Source organism: Portunus trituberculatus, chromosome 34, assembly GCF_017591435.1.
Source record: "Portunus trituberculatus isolate SZX2019 chromosome 34, ASM1759143v1, whole genome shotgun sequence".
In the NCBI taxonomy this organism is placed as follows: Eukaryota; Metazoa; Arthropoda; class Malacostraca; order Decapoda; family Portunidae; genus Portunus; species Portunus trituberculatus.
This window is the reverse complement of record NC_059288.1, coordinates 10,351,767-10,371,702: the sequence shown is the minus strand read 5'-3', so window position 1 is coordinate 10,371,702 and position 19,936 is coordinate 10,351,767. Positions and strand designations below refer to the sequence as shown.

Genomic DNA, 19,936 nt, shown 5'->3' with positions numbered 1-19,936 from the left:
ATATGCAATAATGGTAAGAGAGAGAGAGAGAGAGAGAGAGAGAGAGAGAGAGAGAGAGAGAGAGAGCGTGTCTGAATCCATCGCAACACTGATGACGTAACACACTGGACAAGACTATTATTTGCAGCACGATATACGCAACACTCAAAAACCTCATTCCCGCGTTTATCACACACATATACACTTATAAATAACATAGCCATGAAACACTTATACATCTTAATAATCACACTACAACCTTAGAAAACGACAAAACTGACAAATATTGCTAAAAGTGTCTTGATTTGCTTTACATATAGGATAAAAAACAGATTACCATGGAGAATCAATATCAAATAGATGAATTCCACGCATTTCTGATAACAAATGGGAGAGATAAGACGAGGAGAGCAAGATTGGGCAAGGTTAGGAGCAATGGGAGAGTCAGGGGGAGTCAGCTGAGAGAGAGAGAGAGAGGAGAGGGCCACGGGAGGGGGACACGGAAGATGGCAGAGGAGGCACTAATGTCAGCGGCTTTGGGCCGATCCCAGTCCTTCCACACGTTCAACACGCCTCAGATAACAGCCAGCAAGTGTGGGAATAACGTAAGGAAGGATAGTGGCTGGCAAAGTGTGTGTGTAAAGGTGTATTTCTGTGTGTTGCCTCTCGAGCAGCTCTTGTTCACGTACGTAGTGGGTTTACATTAATTCCTCTCCCAAGGTCACTGCTGCCCTGGGTGTGGCTCTGCCCTGCCCTACCCTGGGTTAACATCTAGGGCATTAGCTGCAGTGTTGATGATAAATGTTTGGTTTGGCGTGGAGTAAACCCAGTGACAGTTGCCTCTTGTCATTTAACCCCTTCAGTACTGGGACACATTTTTACTTTGAGTTTTAGGTGTGATTAGACCATTTTATTGATATAAGGAAGGGTCTGTGGAGGTTAGAAGGTTAATAGCCAGAGTCTTCACTATTTTAATCCCCACATGAGTTTCTGAAGCTGTGTAAAATCACCAAATAGTAACCAGAGTGAATATGAAAACGTAATGCTACTGAAGGGGTTAAAGGATTTGAGAGAGGGGGTTATTGTGACATGCTGGGGTTTAAATGTTTGGGTATTTTAATATTCCCCTTTGTGTGGTGTGCTGTGGGGGATTTTTATATTAATACTCGAGTGTCAAGGTGAAGGTTTTGACAAGCTTCTAAATAGTTTGAAGGGTGTTATTCTGACATGTTGGGCTTTAAATGGTTGGGTATTTCTAGATTCCCCTTTGTGTGGTGTGCTGTGGAGTGGTTCTATATTAATACTCGAGTGTCAAGGTAAAGGTTTTGTCAAGCTTCTAAATGGTTGCCTAATGTTTCTTATTTAAAGCGTTTGATATTGTTTTCTTCTGACATGCAGGGTTTAAATCATTGGTTATTTCTATATTTCTATATTAATACTCGAGTGTCAAGGTAAAGGCTAATATTTTGACAAGTTTCTAAATGGTTGCTCAATATCTCTGTTATTTAAGAAATTTAAGAGGAAGGGTATTATTCTGACATGGTTTAAATGGTTTGGTTATTTCTGTATTCCCCTTTGTGTGGTGTGATGTGTGGGATTTCTATATTAATACTCGAATGTCAAGGTAAAGGCCATTATTTTGACAAGCTTCGGAATAGTTGCTTTGCGTGTAGTCCTCAGTCCCATTATTATGTTGCCTGGTATGCTGCAACAAGAGTTATTCTGTTTTACTACCACAGTGTCATTTAAACAGCTGATAGTGGTTGCCTAATACATCCTCGGTTCCTTATTAACAAACCTACAACTAACCTTAAAAAAAATTCCCTCTTTCTTAATATGTTTATAGCAAACTCTAAATTAAACACAGCCCTAAAGATATGCCAGGTATTTTCATTAATCTTCATCTCAGCTATTCCTAAACCAACAAGTTACATCGCTGGGCTAGTAACATGAAGCTTAACCAAACACATTGCACCAGGATGAAGACTACTGAAAATATGTGGTGTATATGCTTTTAGGGCTGTGTTTAATTTAGAACGTATAGTATATTTGTATAGAGATAGAGATAATTCTTTATGGTTAGTTGTGTGTGTTAGATTTCTAGATTTTGTGGCAGGAAGTGTGGATATGTTCTGTTGGTTAACTAGTTCATCTCAGTTAAGGAAAGGTGAATAGATAAAAAAGATAATACTTTGATTGTGGGTGGGTTTGTATTCTGACTACCACTTGTGTTGGCTTCCTGCACCAAGCCCTGTGTTCCTGTATTCTCACGTTCTTGTTCCATTAGCAGCTGGAATGCCGTGTGTGTGAGGACGGGTTCAGCCTGGGTGGAGACAAGGTGCCGCGGCTGCTGTTCTGTGGCCACACCCTCTGCCATGCCTGTCTGCTACGCCTCCCCACCCACGACAATAACATCCACTGCCCCTTCGACCGACAGCCCACCCCGATAAGTGAGTGTTGGTGCCCCCACACACATCTCTCATTCATGCTTCTGTAAGGTAACTTGTATCCTGCCTGTATTGAACCCTTTGACTGTCTCTTGGTACATCTTTCCTTAATCACTAATCATTTTGAGATGTCTTTAGATGTTCCACAGCCACCTCCAATCTTTAAACTGAATAGAAATTTCAAAATGTATTCCTTTTAACTCTCTTCCTTCTTGTGGATGCATATAAAGGTTTTCTTGCATTGCTTCTGCTGTTGCTTTTCCTTTGTATCACAGTTTTTGATTGAGGTTTTGTTCTGCCTTGTATAGGTACATATTTATTTATTGTATTATTTTTTTATTTCATTTCATTTTTTCATATAAAAGGCTAACAAAAAGCCTTCCTGCAGTTAATACCACCATTGTTCCCTGCTACTTAGTTACCTTTAGTCTTTCCATAGCCAATACTTCCTGTTTGCCATAATATGAGAGCTAAACCCAGTGGACAGACAGATAGGTAGCTAATACATACAACTTTTTTTTTTTTCCCGTATTATAAGAATTTAGACCCTTATTTAGTTAGGTTAATTTTTTTTTCCATGACTGATGCATCATTTGTCTACCCAGTTTATAGATAGCTTGAGCCTTTCTGTAGCTAATGCCACCTTTTGTATGCCCTACTATAGAGAAATCAGACTCTTATTTAATTTATCTTGAGTATTTTCAAAGCCATCACTTCCCTCCATCTGTCAGTGGCACCTTCCCTTGTCTTAGCACTGCCTGGCTTCCTGCAGGTGCCTCGGGAGTGTGGGGCCTCAAGAAGAACTTTGCCCTACTGGAACTTCTGGAGCGTCTGTCGCTCTCTCGATCCAACACCGCTCTGCTGCCGGAGGTTCTTATCAAACAGCGAGAGGTGAGGGCTGAGTGGTGAAGTGGTGACTGCAGGGTGAGGGCTGTGTGGTGGAGTGGTGACTGTAGGGTGGGGCTGACTGGTGATTTTAGGGTGGGGGTGACTGTGACTGCAGGGTAGGGGCCTGATTGGTGACTGTTTTTGGGTGTAAGAGTGACTGCAGAGTTTGTTTTTGGGTGTAAGAGTTACTAGAGTGTGTTTTTGGGTGTAAGAGTGACTGTAGAGTGTTTTTGGATGTAAGAGTGACTGTAGGGTGTGTTTTTGAGTGTAAGAATAACTTGAGTGTGTTTTTGAGTGTAAGAGTAACTGTAGGATAAGTTTTTGGGTGTAAGAGTGACTGTGGAGTGTGTTTTTTGGGTGTAAGAATGACTGTAGAGTGTGTTTTGGGGTGTAAGAGTGACTATGGTGTGTTGTTGAGTGTAAGAGTGACTGCAGGGTTGGGTAATAATAGGGATAGCAATAAGAGTGTGTCAGTAGCAATAATAAACATTCTCTCTCTCTCTCTCTCTCTCAGCTGGGCATCTCCTGTGACGAGGATGAGGACCACCTGGCTGTCCTTTACTGCACCGTCTGCGCCTCCCACCTATGTCTGGAGTGTTCGGAACGCACCCATGCCACACGCACTCTACACAAGCACAAGCGTATCCCTCTCTCCGGTGAGCAAAAGTTCTCTCGTTGTTTTCACTCAGAGTAAGATAAAGTTAACCCTCCAGTACTGAGACACATTTTTACCATGAGTTTTTGGCGTGATTAGACAATTTTTACTTACATTAGGGAAAGGTCTATGGAGGTCAGAGGATTAATGGCCACAGTCTTCACTATTTTAACCCCCTTCAGTATTGGAATATATTTTTATCATGAGTTTTTGGTGTGATTAGATGATTTTGTTGATATTAGGAAGGATCTATGGAAGTTAGATTGATAGCCAGAGTCTTCACTATTTTAATCCCCTTCAGTACTGGGATGCTTTTTCATCATGAGTTTTTTTGGTGTGATTAGATGATTTTACTTACATTGGAAAGGTCTATGGAAGTCAGAAGATTAATGGCCAGAGTCTTCACAATTTTAATCACCTCAATACTGGGACATATTTTTATCATGAGTTTTTGTGTGATTAGATGATTTTATTGATATTAGGAAGGGTCTGTGGAGATCAGAAGATTAATGACTAGAGTCTTCACTATTGCAATCCCCAGATGAGTTTCTGAAGCTGTATAAGATTGCCATATAGTCACCAGAATGAATATGAAGATGTATCCTGGTACTGAAGGGATTAACCACTTCAATACTGGGACACATTTTAACCTTGAGATTTGTGTATGATTAGACCATTTTACTTACATTAGGAAGAGTTTATGGAGGTCAGAAGATTAATGGCCAGAGTCTTCACAATTTTAATCCCCACATAAGTTTCTGAAGCTGTATGAGGTCACTAAATAGTCACCAGAATAAATATGAAAATGCATCCTGGTACTGAAGAGGTTAAGGTGACTGAAAGCCATTGTGTAAAATCCAATGTCTGATGTCAAACCGAGCATTGAAACGGCAAAGTTATAGATAAAGGAGAAAATGTTGATAGCAAGAACGTAAAGGATAAACAAATGAACAGAAATAGTAAGAAAAGCACGGCAGTTAACTAACAAAGATTAATAAAGGCTAAAAAAAAAACAAGTAATATTTTAATACACTAAAAATCACAAACTCAAAAATAAAAATAAAATAAGATAAAATAGAATAGAAAAACTAATATAATGAAGAATAATAATCACACCACCACAAAACACAAACACAAAATTAAAACAAAACAACAACAAAAGCACAGGAAAACTGAAATTTTACCACAATCACCACAAAAACAAGCCAAAAATACTGATAAAAATGAATAAATAAATAAATAAATAAATAAACAATACAAATTATTAAACCACAGCAGTTCAGTTCCCCACAGCAACACGGAACACTCCCACAGCAGTTAAGTCCCCCACAGCAACACTCCCACAGCAGTTCAATTCCCCACAGCAACACATCAAAACACCCACAGCAACACAGCAACACTCCCACAGCAGTTAAATACTCTCATAGCAACACAGCAGCACCCTAACACTTCCATAAGCTGTTAAATTCTCTCACAGCAATACAGCAACACAGCAACACTCCAACACTTCCCCAAGCAGTTAAGTTCCCCACAGCAACATAGAAACACTTCTCTGGCAGTTAAGTTCTCCCACAGCAACATTAACACTCTCTGGGCAGACTCAGTAACCCGTCCTTCCCTTGTGTTGCAGAGAAGCCCCGAGAGAAGCCAAGGTGCGTCGACCACTCTTTTCATCCAGTGGAGTTTGTGTGCCTGGAGGAGGAGTGTCAGGCAGCTCCTCTCATGTGCTTCATTTGCAAGGACTACAAACACACCAAGCACAAGGTAAAAGGATAAGCATGACAGGTAATGTTTCAAGGCACTAAAGGCTTGTAAATAAAGTAAGAATGATAATATAATGACTAATTATCACGTCGCTACAAAAAAAAATGGGGAAAGTCAATAGAAAATACACAAGATTGAAATTTTACCTCAATGACCACAAAAAGAAGGCAAAGCTCTTAATACGAGTGAAAATGTTGACAATACACCAATTTTTTTTTTATGACAGGCAATGTATAGAGATCAGTAGAAGGTAGAATGAGTAATGTATTAAGATGCTTAACACTCATAAATAAAGTTAAAAAGATAATGTCATGAATAATAATCACACCACTATAAAAAATACATGAAAAAGCAATAGAAAATACACAAGAAGACTGAAATTTTACCTCCACACAGTTATTAATTTAGATGATAATTTTGACACTATGCTGAGGTTTTCATGTAAGAGGGGAAAACTGGCTATTTGCAACAGAAAGAGTTAAACTAAAAGACCCAATTAGTTGCCAGTCCCCATGCAGGTCTGAGAGAGTTAGCCAAGAGAAAGGGATAAGTGTCTTGAAACCTCCCTCTTCAATGAGTCAATGTTTACTCTCTCTCATATAAAAATTGAGATTCGATAATGATGATAACTGTAGTGGTAATGTACGGTTTATTTACATAGCAGTTATTACACGAAAAATAAATGATAATGTCAGGAGAAGGATATACCATTGTGACTAAGGCTTACATTCTGCAACACTTCCATGCCGCACCTTTCACTATTTTCAAAGGGCTCTAATTGAAGTTACGGTTTTTTAAGGATGTTTCTGTAATTCTAGTGACATGTTAGCAAGTTTTCTACATTACCAACAGGACAAATACTCTTTAGAACTCAGCTAATTGTCTCTTAGGTCTTTGAAAATGGTCATAGTGAAGATGGTGCTAAGATGTGTGTGTGTGTGTGTCTGTATGTGTTTCTGTGTGTGTGTGTGTGTGTGTGTGTGTGTGTGTGTGTGTGTGTGTGTGTGTGTGTGTGTTTCACTGTTTGTTTCACTGTTTGATCTGCTGCAGTCTCTGACAAGACAGCCAGACGTTACCCTACGGAACGAGCTCAGAGCTCATTATTTCCGATCTTGGGATAGGCCTGAGACCAGGCACACACCACACACTGGGACAACAAGGTCACAACTCCTCGATTTACATCCCGTACCTACTCACTGCTAGGTGAACAGGGGCTACACATGAAAGGAGACACACCCAAATATCTCCACCCGGCCGGGGAATTGAACCCCCGGTCCTCTGGTTTGTGAAGCCAGCGCTCTAATCACTGAGCTACCGGGCGTGTGTGTGTGTGTGTGTGTGTGTAATAGATAATGTACGAAGTTTGAATGAATGCGTCGGAAGAGAAGAGCAAGAAGATAGGTGTGGGAGTCAAAGTATTGGTAATATTTGTGTGTTGCAGCACATGTTACTGGAGCAGGAAGCTGAGAGAATCCGAACAACCATCAGTGCAGCGCTGCAACACATCAAGAGGGTGGCACAGGAGCTCACTGACTCGGCACACAAGCTGGGTAAGGCGTGCACACACACACACACACGATGATTTTTTTTTTATCTGTTTTGTCACTTGTTATTCTCTGTGTTTTCTTGGATTTGTTCTTCATCTTGGTTCAATCAAAACAACTCAGAAAATTAATTGGCAACTTGTTTTTTCTAGCAATCATTTTTACGGAATGTCACTAGAAATAGACTTTTCCCTTATTTTTTTGCCTTTATCTGAACATTCTATGACACAAAAAAAAAAAGGAAAAGGGAAAAAGAAAGAAGAATCACAAATACCTTGCACTACTATCATTATCTCGGAAAAAAGTAGAAAGAAAAGACAGGAAAAAAAGGAAAAGGGAAAAAAATGACACAATACCCATCAACACTATGATTATCTCTCACACTCTCCCTTCACCATAACAGAGGGTGTGGCCAGACAGCTGGAGGGAGGGCCGAGTGACTCTTCACCCTCGGACAGCGACAGCAGCAGGGGCACGGCGGAGGAGGCGAGGCTGCGGGTGAACCAGTACTTTGCCCAGCTGCGGGAACAACTGAACCGGCAGGAGAGCCAAGCCATGACAGCGCTGGATGCACATGTCAGGGAGCGACTTTGTTCTATCAGGCAGCAGCAGGAGGACCTCGCCACACTGTTGTCCCAGGTTTGTAATTCACCTCGGTCGCCTGCTGGTCACTCAGCCAGTCTTCCCCATTACGGAGCAAGCTCAGAGCTCATAGACCGATCTTCGGGTAGGACTGAGACCACAACACACTCCACACACCGGGAAAGCGAGGCCACAATCCCTCGAGTTACATCCCGTACCTATTTACTGCTAGGTGAACAGGGGCCACACATTAAGAGGCTTGCCCATTTGCCTCGCCGCCCTCGGAACTTGAACCCGGCCCTCTCGATTGTGAGTTGAGTGTGTAATTCACCACGGTCGCCTGCTGGTCACCCAGCCAGTCTTCCCCATTACAGAGCGAGCTCAGAGCTCATAGACCAATCTTCAGGTAGGACTGAGACCACAACACACACCGGGAAAGTGAGGCCACAACCCCTCGAGTTACATCCCGTACCTATTTACTGCTAGGTGAACAGGGGCTACACATTAAGAGGCTTGCCCATTTGCCTTGCCGCCCTCGGGACTCGAACCCGGACCCTCTCGATTGTGAGTCGAGCGTATTAACCACTACACTACGCGGTGTGTGTGTGTGTGTGTGTGTGTGTGTGTGTGTGTGTGTGTGTGTGTGTGTGTGTGTGTGTGTGTGTGTGTGTGTGTGTGTGTGTGTGTTTTATGCAGGAGAGAAGCCAGCGAAGGGCAACAAAATATATGAAAAAAAAAAAGGCCCATTTGAGTGCTGGTTCCCTAAAAGAAAAGTAAAGAGTTAGCCAAAATTAAGGAACAAATGTCTTGATACCTCCCTCTTAAAAGAAGTCAAGTCGTGTGTGTGTGTTTTTTTTTTTCTTTTTCATTATCCTTAGCCAGAAACCTTTACATTAAAAAGAAACACATGTAAATAAAACACAGCCAAGACATCTTCTTTCTCTCACCTCTGTTCATAAGTACTCTTCATCATTCATCCCTTTCTCTAGTACAGTCTGGAACTCTCTGCCTGTTTCTGTATTACCATCTTCCTATGACCTAAACTCATTTAAGAGGGGGCAGGTTTCAAGACATTTATCCCATTCTTGTGGCTAACTCTCTTGAATCTGCTCAGGAACTGGCATCTAACTGGACCTTTTTTGTTTAGTAGTTTTTGTTGCCCTTGGCCAAATTTCCCATCATACATAAGAAAAAGAAAGAAAATAAGAAAAATTAAGCTATCCAACTGCTTGTATATTAATTCTACTATGACATAAATAAATTTTGTTTTTTATCTATTTTTTTCTACTAGTGATGGCACCTCCTCAACAGATGGTGGCGGTGGTGGTGGACGGGGAGCGGGCGGTGCAGCACGACGACGGGCGACTCATCATGGCGTTCAGGGACTTGTCGGCACGCATGGCTCACGTCACATCTCAGGAGCAGCAGTTGGCGCAGCTCCTGGCACTCGCTCCTGACCCGGCCATCCCTATCACTTTTACTAAGGTTTGTGTGTGATCATTGGTGGTGATAATGATGATTTCTTATTAGTCTATCATTAGAGGAGATGTAAGTATTTAGAATTGGAAAGCTACCCCAAAACTGGCTATTCCTATCATGTTTACTAAAGTGGGTGATCTCTACTGATGATAATGTTGGTAATGATGATTTTCTTTGCTATTAGTTTATTCCTGAAGGAGTTATGGTTACTTAGAATAGGAAAGTCACCCCCAAAACTGGCTCTTCCTATTGCATTTACTAAGGTGGGTTTGTGATCGCTGGTGATAGTAGTAGTGACTGGTTGGTAATTTATCCTTGAAGAGTTATCCATAAGTATTTAGAACAGAAAAGGTCAACCCCAAAAAACTGGCTATTGTTATCATGTTTACTAAGGTGGTGTGTGATTTGTGGGAATAATAATAGTAGTAGTGATTGGTTGCAAGTTTATCCCTTGAAGAATTATGTACTATAAGTATTTAGAACAGAAAAGTCATCCCAAAAACTGGCTATTGTTATCATGTTTACCAAGGTGGTGTGTGATTTGTGGGGATAGTAATAGTAGTAGTAATTGGTTGACAGTTTATCCTTTGAAGAATTATGTACTATAAGTATTTAGAACAGAAAAGTCATCCCAAAGCTGGCTATTCTTACCATGTTGACTTACGTTTTTGTGTGTCAAGAATCATCAGAAAACAAAATTTAACTAAAGTGGGAGCTGATACAGAGGCAGTCCCACACCCACTACTGGACTGGACTGGACTGGCATATTTATTTATTTATTTATTTATTTATTTTTGGAAGAGGGAAAGCTGGACAGGGATAACAAAAATTTGAAAAAGGCCCGTTTGATTGTCAGTTCCCTTAAAGATGAATAGAGTTAGCCACTGTTATATACTATCTTTTGCATATTTGGGGTTTGTATTTTGCAATGGACAAATGGTATAATCTCTCTTGCATTTTTTGGTACACCCCCCCACCTCCCTGACTATCTTGGGGGGGTAGGGGAGGTGGCTTTCTACTTTAAAATGACATAATATCTTTAGCAGTTGGGGTTTTTGTACTTTGAAATGGCACACTATCTTTACATTTTTTGTGTGTTTTATACATTGAAATGGTTTATCTTTTGCATTTTGGGGATTTTTCACTTTAAAACGACATCCTTTCTTTTGCATTTTTTGGGATTTTGTACTTTGAAATGGTAGACTATCTTGCATGTGGGGATTTTCTACTTTCAAATGGCATACTATCTTTTGTGTGTTTTTGGTGTACAGTCTTTTGCATTTAGGGATTTTTACTTTGAAATGGTAGACTATCTTGCATTTTTAGGGTTGGTTGCTTTGAAATGGTATACTATCTTGCAATTTTGGGATTGGTTGTTTTGAAATGGTAGACTATCTTGCATTTTTGTTGTGTTATACTTTGAAATGGTATACTATCTTACATTTTGGGCAATTTTTACCTTGAAATGCCACATTATCTTGCATTTTTGTGGTTTATTACTTTGAAATGGCACACTATCATCATCAGGACAATCACATCCACATTGCAGCGTGGATAGAGATGTGAGTAAAATTGGCATGCTGTTTTAGATTAGGTATGGAAACTTTGTTCTCTCTCTCTCTCTCTCTCTCTCTCTCTCTCTCTCTCTCTCTCTCTCTCTCTCTCTCTCTCTCTCTCTCTCTCTCTCTCTCTCTCTCTCTCTCATACATTTTTGCAGTTTCTTACTTTTCTCTTTTGCATTTTTGGGGTTTCGTAATTTTCTTTTTTCAATTTTTTGAGTAATTTTCTGCTTTTCTCTCTTTTTGTTTATTCATTTATGTATTTATTTATTATTATTATTTATTTTATTTATTTATTTTTTTTTTTCATGTTTGGGGATATTTCCTACTTTGCAATGTCACGCTGTCATCACCAGGACAATCGCATCCACATCGGGGCGCGGATTGAGATGCGAGTGGTGACGCTTGGGCTGGACGGGGCTGGGAAGACCTCCATCCTATTTAAGCTGAAGCAGGATGAGTTTGTGTCCACCATTCCCACCATCGGCTTCAACGTGGAGACCATCGAATACAAGAACTTTAAGGTGAGTGACGCGTTTATGCCTAGATGTCGTGTTTTCATTGTTATTTATTTATTTATTTATTTATTCATTTTCTGTTTTAATATTTTGGTTTATTTGTATGTTTGTGTGTTAAGTGACGCATGTTTGAATAAATGTTGTTTTTTGTTTTCTATTTATTTATTTATTTGGTTTATATTTATTTTGGGTTTATTGTTTATTTTGTGTTATTTGTGTGTGTGTGTTTGTGTGTCCAGTGGTGAGTGTTTGGGTAGATGTCATTTGTGAATTATTGGTTTATTTATTTCTATTATTTTTTTATTTTTGTTTGTTTGATTTTTGTTTTCGGGATCAGTTTTTTTTTTTTTTTTTTTTTTTTTTTTTTCTGTGGGTTTATTTTTATTTTTATCTGAGTTCTTATATTTTTCTTTTCTCCTTTTCCTTGTTTGTTGGGGGTCAGTATGTGTGTATTTTTTAGTTTTCTTCCTTTTAACTGTTTTTTATGAGTTTATTTCTTATATTTTTTATCTACGTTTATATATATTTTTTCTTTCTTTTCTTCTTTTTTTGGATCAGTATTTTTTTATTCTATTTATTTTTTCATTCTTTTTACTGTTTTTAATTTTTTATGAGCTTATTTATATTTTTCCTCCTTTTCTTCTTTTCCTTATTTTTTCTCGTTTTTTCTTCTTTTTCCTGTTTTTTGGATCAGTAAGTGTTTCCTTTATTTTTCTATTTTGTCTTCCTTTTTACTGCTTTTTTTTTTTTTTTTTTTATTTGTGTGTAGAAATGATGTTATGGTGAAAAAGGAGATGAATTTGGTGTTAATGGTGATGAAAGAAGGTGAAAAAAAGGTGTTATGGTCATGAGAGGACAAGAAAACATGAATAGTCTCTTGTTTCTTGTTTTTCTTGGGGGTCAGACTGTGTGTGTGTGTGTGTGTGTAATTCACTGTTTGATCTGCTGCAGTCTCTGACGAGACAGCCAGACGTTACCCTACGGAACGAGCTCAGAGCTCATTGTTTCCGATCTTGGGATAGGTCTGAGACCAGGCACACACCACACACCGGGACAACAAGGTCACAACTCCTCGATTTACATCCCGTACCTACTCACTGCTAGGTGAACAGGGGCTACACTTGAAAGGAAACACACCCAAATATCTCCACCCGGCCGGGAATCGAACCCGGTCCTCTGGCTTGTGAAGCCAGCGCTCTAACCACTGAGCTACCGGACGTGTGTGTGTGTGTGTGTGTGTGTGTGTGTGTGTGTGTGTGTGTGTGTGTGTGTGTTTTATTTCCTTCCTTTTTTCCATTTTTTATTAGTTATATTTTTATATGGATATTATTTTTTTTCTTTTTCTTTTTTTGTTTTTTGGGTCAGTGTGTTTTATTTTATTTTTCCATTCTTTTTTCTTCCTTTTTACTTTATTTTTTTGTCTATTTTCTTTTTTATCTGGATTTATATATTTTATTTTATTTTATTTATTTATTTTATTTTTTTTTTTGAGATTTTTTGGGGGTCAGTTTTTTTTCTATTTATTTTTTCCTTTTTCCATTTTATTTTTCCTACAGTCGTCATTATCTTCTTTTTTATCATGTTCAAGTTTGTGTGGCTGTTTTTTTTCCCTGTTTTTATATTTTTGGGGGCAATTGTATGTTTTTCCTTGTTTTTCCTTGTTTTTCTTGTTTTTCCTTGTTTTTTGGGGTTTGTATCAATATTTTTCCTTGTCTTTATTATTCTAGGTTTGTACAAGTGTTTTCAGTGTTTTGTGTCTTATTTCCTTTTTTTTCTTGTTTTTGGTTTTTTGTCAATATTTTTCTTCTTTTATTATTATTTCAAGTTTGTATGAGTTTTTTCTTTTTTATTGTTTTTTGTGTATGTGTGGATTTTCTTTCTTTTTGTTTTGCTTTTTGGGATCTATGTCTGTTTTTTCTTCTTTTTTTCCATTATTTTAAGTTTCTATTTTTTTTATATTTATTTCTATTGTTTTTCTTTTTATTTGGGGCATTTGTTTTGTCAGTTTTTTTATTTTTTTTTTGGAGTTCATTTTTTTCTTCCTATTATTGATTTTTTCTTCCTATTATTGATTTTTCTTCCTATTATATATTTTGGTTATGTTTTTCTTCTTTTTTCTTGCTTTTGTTTGTTTGTGCCAATGTTTCCTTTCCTTTTTATTATTGTTGTAAGTTTGTATGAGTTTTTTTTATTATTTTCAGGGATTGTTTGTTTATCTTCTTTTTTTATTTATTCATTTTCTTTTTTTTTTTTTGGGTGGGGGAGATTTTGTGAGCGTTTGTTTTTGTCTCTCTTTTTTGTTGTGTTTGGGTCTCTATTGGTGATTTCTTTCCTTCTGTTTATTGTTTGAGATTTCTTGTTGTTTTCTTTGTGTGTGTGTGTGTGTGTGTGTGTAGGCTTGTATGATTTGTTTTTCCCTTTTTAGATATTTGTATTGATGTATTTCTCTCTCTCTCTCTCTCTCTCTCTCTCTCTCTCTCTCTCTCTCTCTCTCTCTCTCTCTCTCTCTCTCTCTCTCTCTCTCTCTCTCTCTCTCTCTCTCTCTCTCTCTCTCTCTCTCTCTCTCTCTCTCTCTCTCTCTCTCTTCCTGACACTAAGCAGCACTCTTTCTGTGTCTCCTGTTCTTGTCATACCTTCTTGAGCCACTGTCAGTTGTTGTTCTTCCTCCTGACACTAACTTGTTCTCTCTGTTGGTCTCCTCTTCTTGTTCTTCCTTCTTGAGTCACAGCTACTTGTTATTCTTATTGACACTAACCTGTTCTCTTCCTGTGTCCTTTAGTTCACGGTGTGGGACGTCGGTGGTCAGCTGAAGTTGCGTCCTCTGTGGCGCCACTACTACTTCAACACTCAGGCGGTGATCTTTGTGGTGGATGCGACGGATGTGGAGAGACTTCCCGAGGCACAGACGGAACTCACCAAGCTCATGACGGAGAGGGAGCTGAAGGACGCCTCGCTGCTCATCTTTGCCAACAAGGAGGTGTGTTGTCACTAATAAACAGTTTATTTATTCATTTTTTTATTCATTTTTATTACTTTTAATAATGTGGGCTTTTTTTATGGAAATTATGGGCTAGAGAAGGTATTTTGGGTCCCTCCTTTTTGAAAGCTCACCTGTTAGGGAACCTGTTACTCCGAGTGGAATTATTTGTATTGTAGAGGCTTGAAATACTATATGATGGGTTGGGAGGCTTAACTCTAGACTTAGGGAAGCTTGTGAGAATGTATTAGTTGTTCTTGTGTGTGTGTGTGTGTGTGTGAGTGTGATGATAAAAATTAGTTTAAGATAATGTAATAAGTGCTTATCACCTTCAGAAATAATGCATGAAATATTTATTACCATGTACAAGAAAGAAGGAGATGAAAAGAATAGATTTTGGAACTTTTATGCAGTTTCAATAAGTTTCAGAGGGGTTAGTGATGAAGAAAAAATGTACAGACAGCTCCCTATTTGATGAAGTGTTTGAGTATTGCTGCCATCGCTGACTCCACACACCTCCCACAGAAAAAAAAAAAGTAACACCATATTTTTGTCTTTTTCTCAGTATAGGTCTATTTCTACCTGCACAGCAATTACGGGTAGATGTATTAGTGTATCATCCATGTGTGAGCGCAGTGTGGATGCAGGAATAAACGTAGGAGGGAAGAAATGAGCACTCCACACATCCTCCCCAGAACTCAAAACCATAAAAAGACTCATAGAAATCCACATTTCTTTACTTAGAGCCTTAGGAAGTAGTGGAGGAGCAGTGAGGAAGTGTTTTGAGTAGACCTGCCATCACTAACTCTACACATCCTCCCCAGAACTCAGAACCATAAAAAGACCCATAAAAATCCATGTTTCTGTATTTAGACCCTTTAGAAAGCAGTGGAGATACAATGAAGAAATGTTTTGAGTATTTCTGCCATCACTAACTCCACACATACTCCCCAAAACTTAGAGCACGCCTTGGGAATGCCTGTTTCTTTACTTAGAGGCTTTAAGAAGTAGTGGAGGTGCAATGAGGAAGTGTTTAAGTATTCCTGCCAATGAGGAAGTGTTTGAGTATTCCTGCGATCACTAACTCCACACATCATCCTCAGAACTCAGAGCACGCCTTGGGAATGCCAGCCCTCACCGACAGCCTGGGTCTGCACAAACTGTGTCTGGGGCGCTCATGGCACATACAGCCCTGCGATGCCCAGTCAGGCACGGGTCTCCACCAAGGGTTGGACTGGCTGGCTCGGCAACTTGTCCCTTCAGAAGTCCTTAACTCTGCCGGCTGATCACCCAGAGATGCTTGTTTTTGTCCCCCAAGTGTAGTGAAGTAGTGGCAGTACCGAGGAGTGTTGGGTGCAGTGTGGCTGGGAGTATAACACCTTCCTGAGTCATGTTCCTTGTACGAGAGAAGGTAGGGAGCATTCTGTGAGTTCCTTTTGTGGTGAAGGTGTGGGATGGGATAGGAATGCCTGCAGTGATATTTAACTCCCAGTGAAGAGTACTGAGAGGTGTTATGTAGGTGTCTTGTGCGTGGGCTTCTATAGAGTGTCTGGCCGTGGAGAGGTGCCCTGGTGAAACCTCAACGTGGCACAGGGACAGGGAGGGGTGCAGGGTTGCTGTGATGGACTTAGTATCCCTTGAAGCACAGCATGGAAGTGTAGGTAATGAGTATGGATCTGAAATTTAGTTTACAATTAAGGATGAGGGTGGGAAAGGGATCTGATGGTGCCAAGTTAGGAGTCTATGAAGGCAGAGGGAAGGTAGTGGTACCATGTAAAGGTGGGAAGTTTTATTCTCATCGCAGGACAAGCGTAGGTGATTGAGAATAACGTACAGTACTAATAAGTCTCTGTTTTTATCCCAGTGTAGCACAGGAGTAGGCGACACTCAGTGGTAGCACACCTAGTCAGTCAGTCCGATGTTTTATTGTCTTCATAGAAGTGAAGTAGATGGTCATTCTGTAGTCCAACCTAGTCAGTGTGATGTTTGTTTCTAGCGTAGGGAAGGGGCAGATGACGCAGCAGGCCACCACTAGTCAGTCTGATGTTTATTTCTTATTGTAGGACAGAGATAGAGATTGATCATGTGGTACCCAAGTGCATTTCATCCCCGTCTCAGTGAATGACAAGTTGCTGGGTGAATATTTCCTCCCTTCAGTTTAGGATGTCGTAAAAACAAATAGGATATGAAGATGAGGTTTTCATTCCTGGATCCAAATAGATTCCTTCCCTTTTCTCAATACGGGATAGGATTAACATGTTCTTGCCAGCAGAGGCCACAAGCAGCAGGTCCCCAGAGTGCCAATGTATGCCAGTGTGTGCCGCCTCTGGTCCTGCCTGCTGCCACTACTCTCTCATGTGGAATGTGTGAGGAGGTTCAGGTTCTCTGTTGTAAGCTAACCAGTCTCATTCTCGGTGAATAACTTGTGAAATGATGCTGTTTTATTGTTGGCTAAAATTTTATGATGCCATTTTTTCTTTGCACAGATGAATTTCAAATGTGTTGAATGTGTTAAAAGAAAATTTGTGTAATGTCACTTTTCCTTGCATGTTTGAAGTTGAAGGGTGTTGAATGTGCTAAAGAAAAATTTGTGTTGTCATTTATACTTTGCACAGGTGAAGATGAAAGGTGTTGAATGTGCTAAAGAAAAACCTATATCATCATTTTTACTTTGCACGTTTGAAGTTGAAAAGAGTTATTTGTGCTGAGGAAAATCTGTATCACCATTTTTACTTAGTATGTTTGAAGTTGAAGAGTGTTGAATGTGTTAAAGAAAATACATGCAGTGTCATTTTTTCTTAGCACATTTGAAGTTGAATAGAGTTAATGTGCTGAAGGAAAATTAGTATCACCATTTTTACTTTTCCCAGGTGAAGGTTGGAAGGTGTTAAATGTGCTCAGATGAAGTTGAGAAGTATAAAATGTGCCACTATCTTGCCTCTGGTGGGTAGTGCAGTGTGGGGCTCTGATATGCACACCCTTGTCAGTGAGATAGGCTGTTAGTATGGTCCACTCCCCTCATTGTCATATCGCTCAGTCTGTATGAAAGCAATGAAAGGCTTAGTATGACAACACCTGCATTGTGATGCTTTGAATTAATGAGGGCAAGTCAAAACAAAAGATAACACTCATGACTTGTGATTTGTTGTTCTGAGGCATTTTCATTAAATTTCAGTGTCTCTCTTGTTGACTTAGCATCTGTTTGAGCAGGAGTGAGATGATAATGTAACTTTCCTCAGACCACTTATATGTGCGATAGAAATTTATAAACATCTACATTCACCATTTTCCAGAATTTATTAGTATAACCTGCCTTAGTTAGCAAGGGTGTGCATACATGACATACTTGTTCAGTGCATTACAGAAGGTTTGAAGCAGGTTAGCCTCGCATCACTACCCTTTCAACCAGACTAACTTCAGGACACCATACCAAAAAGGAGGTAATAGTCAAAGGTAATTGTAGACACCGTATGTAACATATCCTCTCTCGTACTGTAGAATTACTTGTGTCAGCCCCCTCACCTCACCACAAGTCCCTACTGTTGGTGTGGAGTGGTGGTGGTGGTGGTGGGCTGCCAGGGAGGTGAAGGCCAAGTGAATGCTCAGCCCTGCACCTCTCCCCGGTTCTCAGGATGTTGATATTGTGGCCAAGAACCTGCAGTGACAAGGGCTGGTACAGAGACACTTTGCTCCCTCACCACGGCTGTTTTCCAAGGCCACAGAAATGAGTAGCTGGGTTCTCAAGACTATCTCTCCTGTTGGTAATGTAAAAGTCTTGTTGCTCTGTTACTGTAACCATAAAGACATTAAAAGTCAGTGTCATTTCAAGTTGAGGCTTTTGGAAGTAGTGGAGGTGTGAGTGTAAGTGTTTCTGAGTCTGGTTCATAATGGTGAAGACCACAATCAGTGTTTTAAACTTGAGTGCAACAATGTGAAATGATCTGCCATGAGAGTGTTGCACCGTGTGTGTTGGAGGTGATGAGTGACGGTGAAGGCAAGCATGCATATCACACACACCTTCAATGTTGCTGTCTAATATTTAGTCAGCCACTTCACCGAACTCTTACTTAACTGGTGACCCTCAGAGGCCGTGCCGCGTCCCACAGCAGCCAACACACAGTACAAACAGGAGAGGCTTCTGCTGGAGACTGCTGAGGGAAGCTTGCCTGCACACACACACACACACACACACACACACACACACACACACACACACACACACACACACACACACACACACACACACACACACACACACACACACACACACACACACACACACACACACACACACACACACACACACACACACTTGTATGACTTTAGCAGCATAAGTGCTGTAGTATTTTCTTGAATATTTCAAGTATAATTTCCATTAATACCATTATAGATCCATTAAGTTTGTTAGTGTGTCACAGACAGGAAGGTTCTGTTTCAAAGGACCTGCCTGTCCAGGAACACTGGAGTGACTGGTTTGTTCCTGCCGGTTCACCGCCATTTTCCTGGCTGGGCTGAGGCGCCAGGCGATGGTGGTGTTGCCTGGCCTGGCGTGGTGTGGCGCCAGCTTGGGGAGTGTGATGGAGACAGATTTTGTCCACCTTGTCTTGTACTTGTTCCTGATACACTGTTGCAATAACTAACATATTCAGTGTTAGGAAAGTAAGAGTTTTGTATGTAATATGTACATGTACTGTTTTGAAACTTGCCACCTTTTGTGTAATAAAAGCAGTGAGTCCCTGACTGACGCTGTTGCCTCGGCAGTGTTTCCAGCAGACTCTGAACGGTGGGCGATAGTGTGTGCAGGTCGGCCCAGGCATGGCATTGTGGCTCAGGGACTCACTGCACGGAGAAAGCTACAAAGGCTGTATTTTTGCTGCAGTGAGTAACCATTTCTACCAATTCATCTTGTAATGAGCAGGACTGGCTGTTCTGCACTGGGTGCTCACGCCACCACACTTTTTATCCAAGTTTTTGTGCTCAGCTGTTTAGTGTCACAGATGCAAGTATTTATCAAAACTCACAACTCTTTCTCACCATATCTGAGTTGTTGTTGTTGTTGCATTTACTCCAGAGATGTTGCCCAAGTTTACATATATTGACATTTAATAAACCATCAATTTGATACCCAGCTTGTGATTCAATGCCAGTAGCAACTGTAAGGGAAATCTGATGATGGCTGCATGCAAGACACTTTGGGGGGAAGGTAATGGTGTTTCCAAGAATAACATTGAACAAAGCAGCAACATGAAAAAAAGAAGCAAACAATAAAGAAACTAGAGTGAAGAAGTTGTAGAGAGAGAGAGAGAGAGAGAGAGAGAGAGAGAGACAAACTTAAACCATTTTCCACCTCACATTCTCAAACCCTAATACTTACATGAGAGAGAGAGAGAAAGAGACAAACATAAATCATTTTCGACCTCACATTCTCAAACTCTATATCCTATGAGAGAGAGAGAGAGAGAGAGAGAGAGAGAGAGAGAGAGAGGGGACAGTTTAACAAGAGGGAGAGTGGTGCAAGGGGAAAGGAGAATAATAATTGGGGAT

General features: G+C 40.1%; 1 protein-coding gene across 2 annotated transcripts; it reads left to right on the top strand.

Annotated features, from left to right (window-relative positions):
• The first annotated feature begins 425 nt into the window (after positions 1-425).
• On the top strand, positions 426-19,514 carry LOC123512622 (E3 ubiquitin-protein ligase TRIM23-like). Of its 2 annotated transcripts, none has more exons than XM_045269064.1 (11): positions 426-584; positions 2,270-2,429; positions 3,199-3,317; positions 3,829-3,970; positions 5,600-5,733; positions 7,175-7,283; positions 7,681-7,916; positions 9,171-9,344; positions 11,254-11,421; positions 14,195-14,392; positions 15,496-19,514. In XM_045269064.1, exons 1-11 carry the CDS (start codon positions 486-488, stop codon positions 15,676-15,678), a joined length of 1,722 nt encoding a protein of 573 aa, XP_045124999.1. In that variant the 5' UTR covers positions 426-485; the 3' UTR covers positions 15,679-19,514. The 2 variants fall into 2 exon arrangements, with proteins under 2 accessions (XP_045124999.1, XP_045124998.1); XM_045269063.1 differs by having other exon boundaries at positions 427-584; positions 2,267-2,429.
• Positions 19,515-19,936: the final 422 nt, after the last annotated feature.

Coding starts and splice junctions, on each gene's coding strand:
- LOC123512622 (XM_045269063.1), top strand. CDS start 486: ATGGCAGAGGAGGCACTAATGTCAGCGGCTTTGGGCCGATCCCAGTCC. Junction 585..2,266: donor CCAGCAAGTGTGGGAATAAC/GTAAGGAAGGAT, acceptor TTGTTCCATTAG/CAGCTGGAATGCCGTGTGTG. Junction 9,345..11,253: donor TCCCTATCACTTTTACTAAG/GTTTGTGTGTGA, acceptor TGTCATCACCAG/GACAATCGCATCCACATCGG.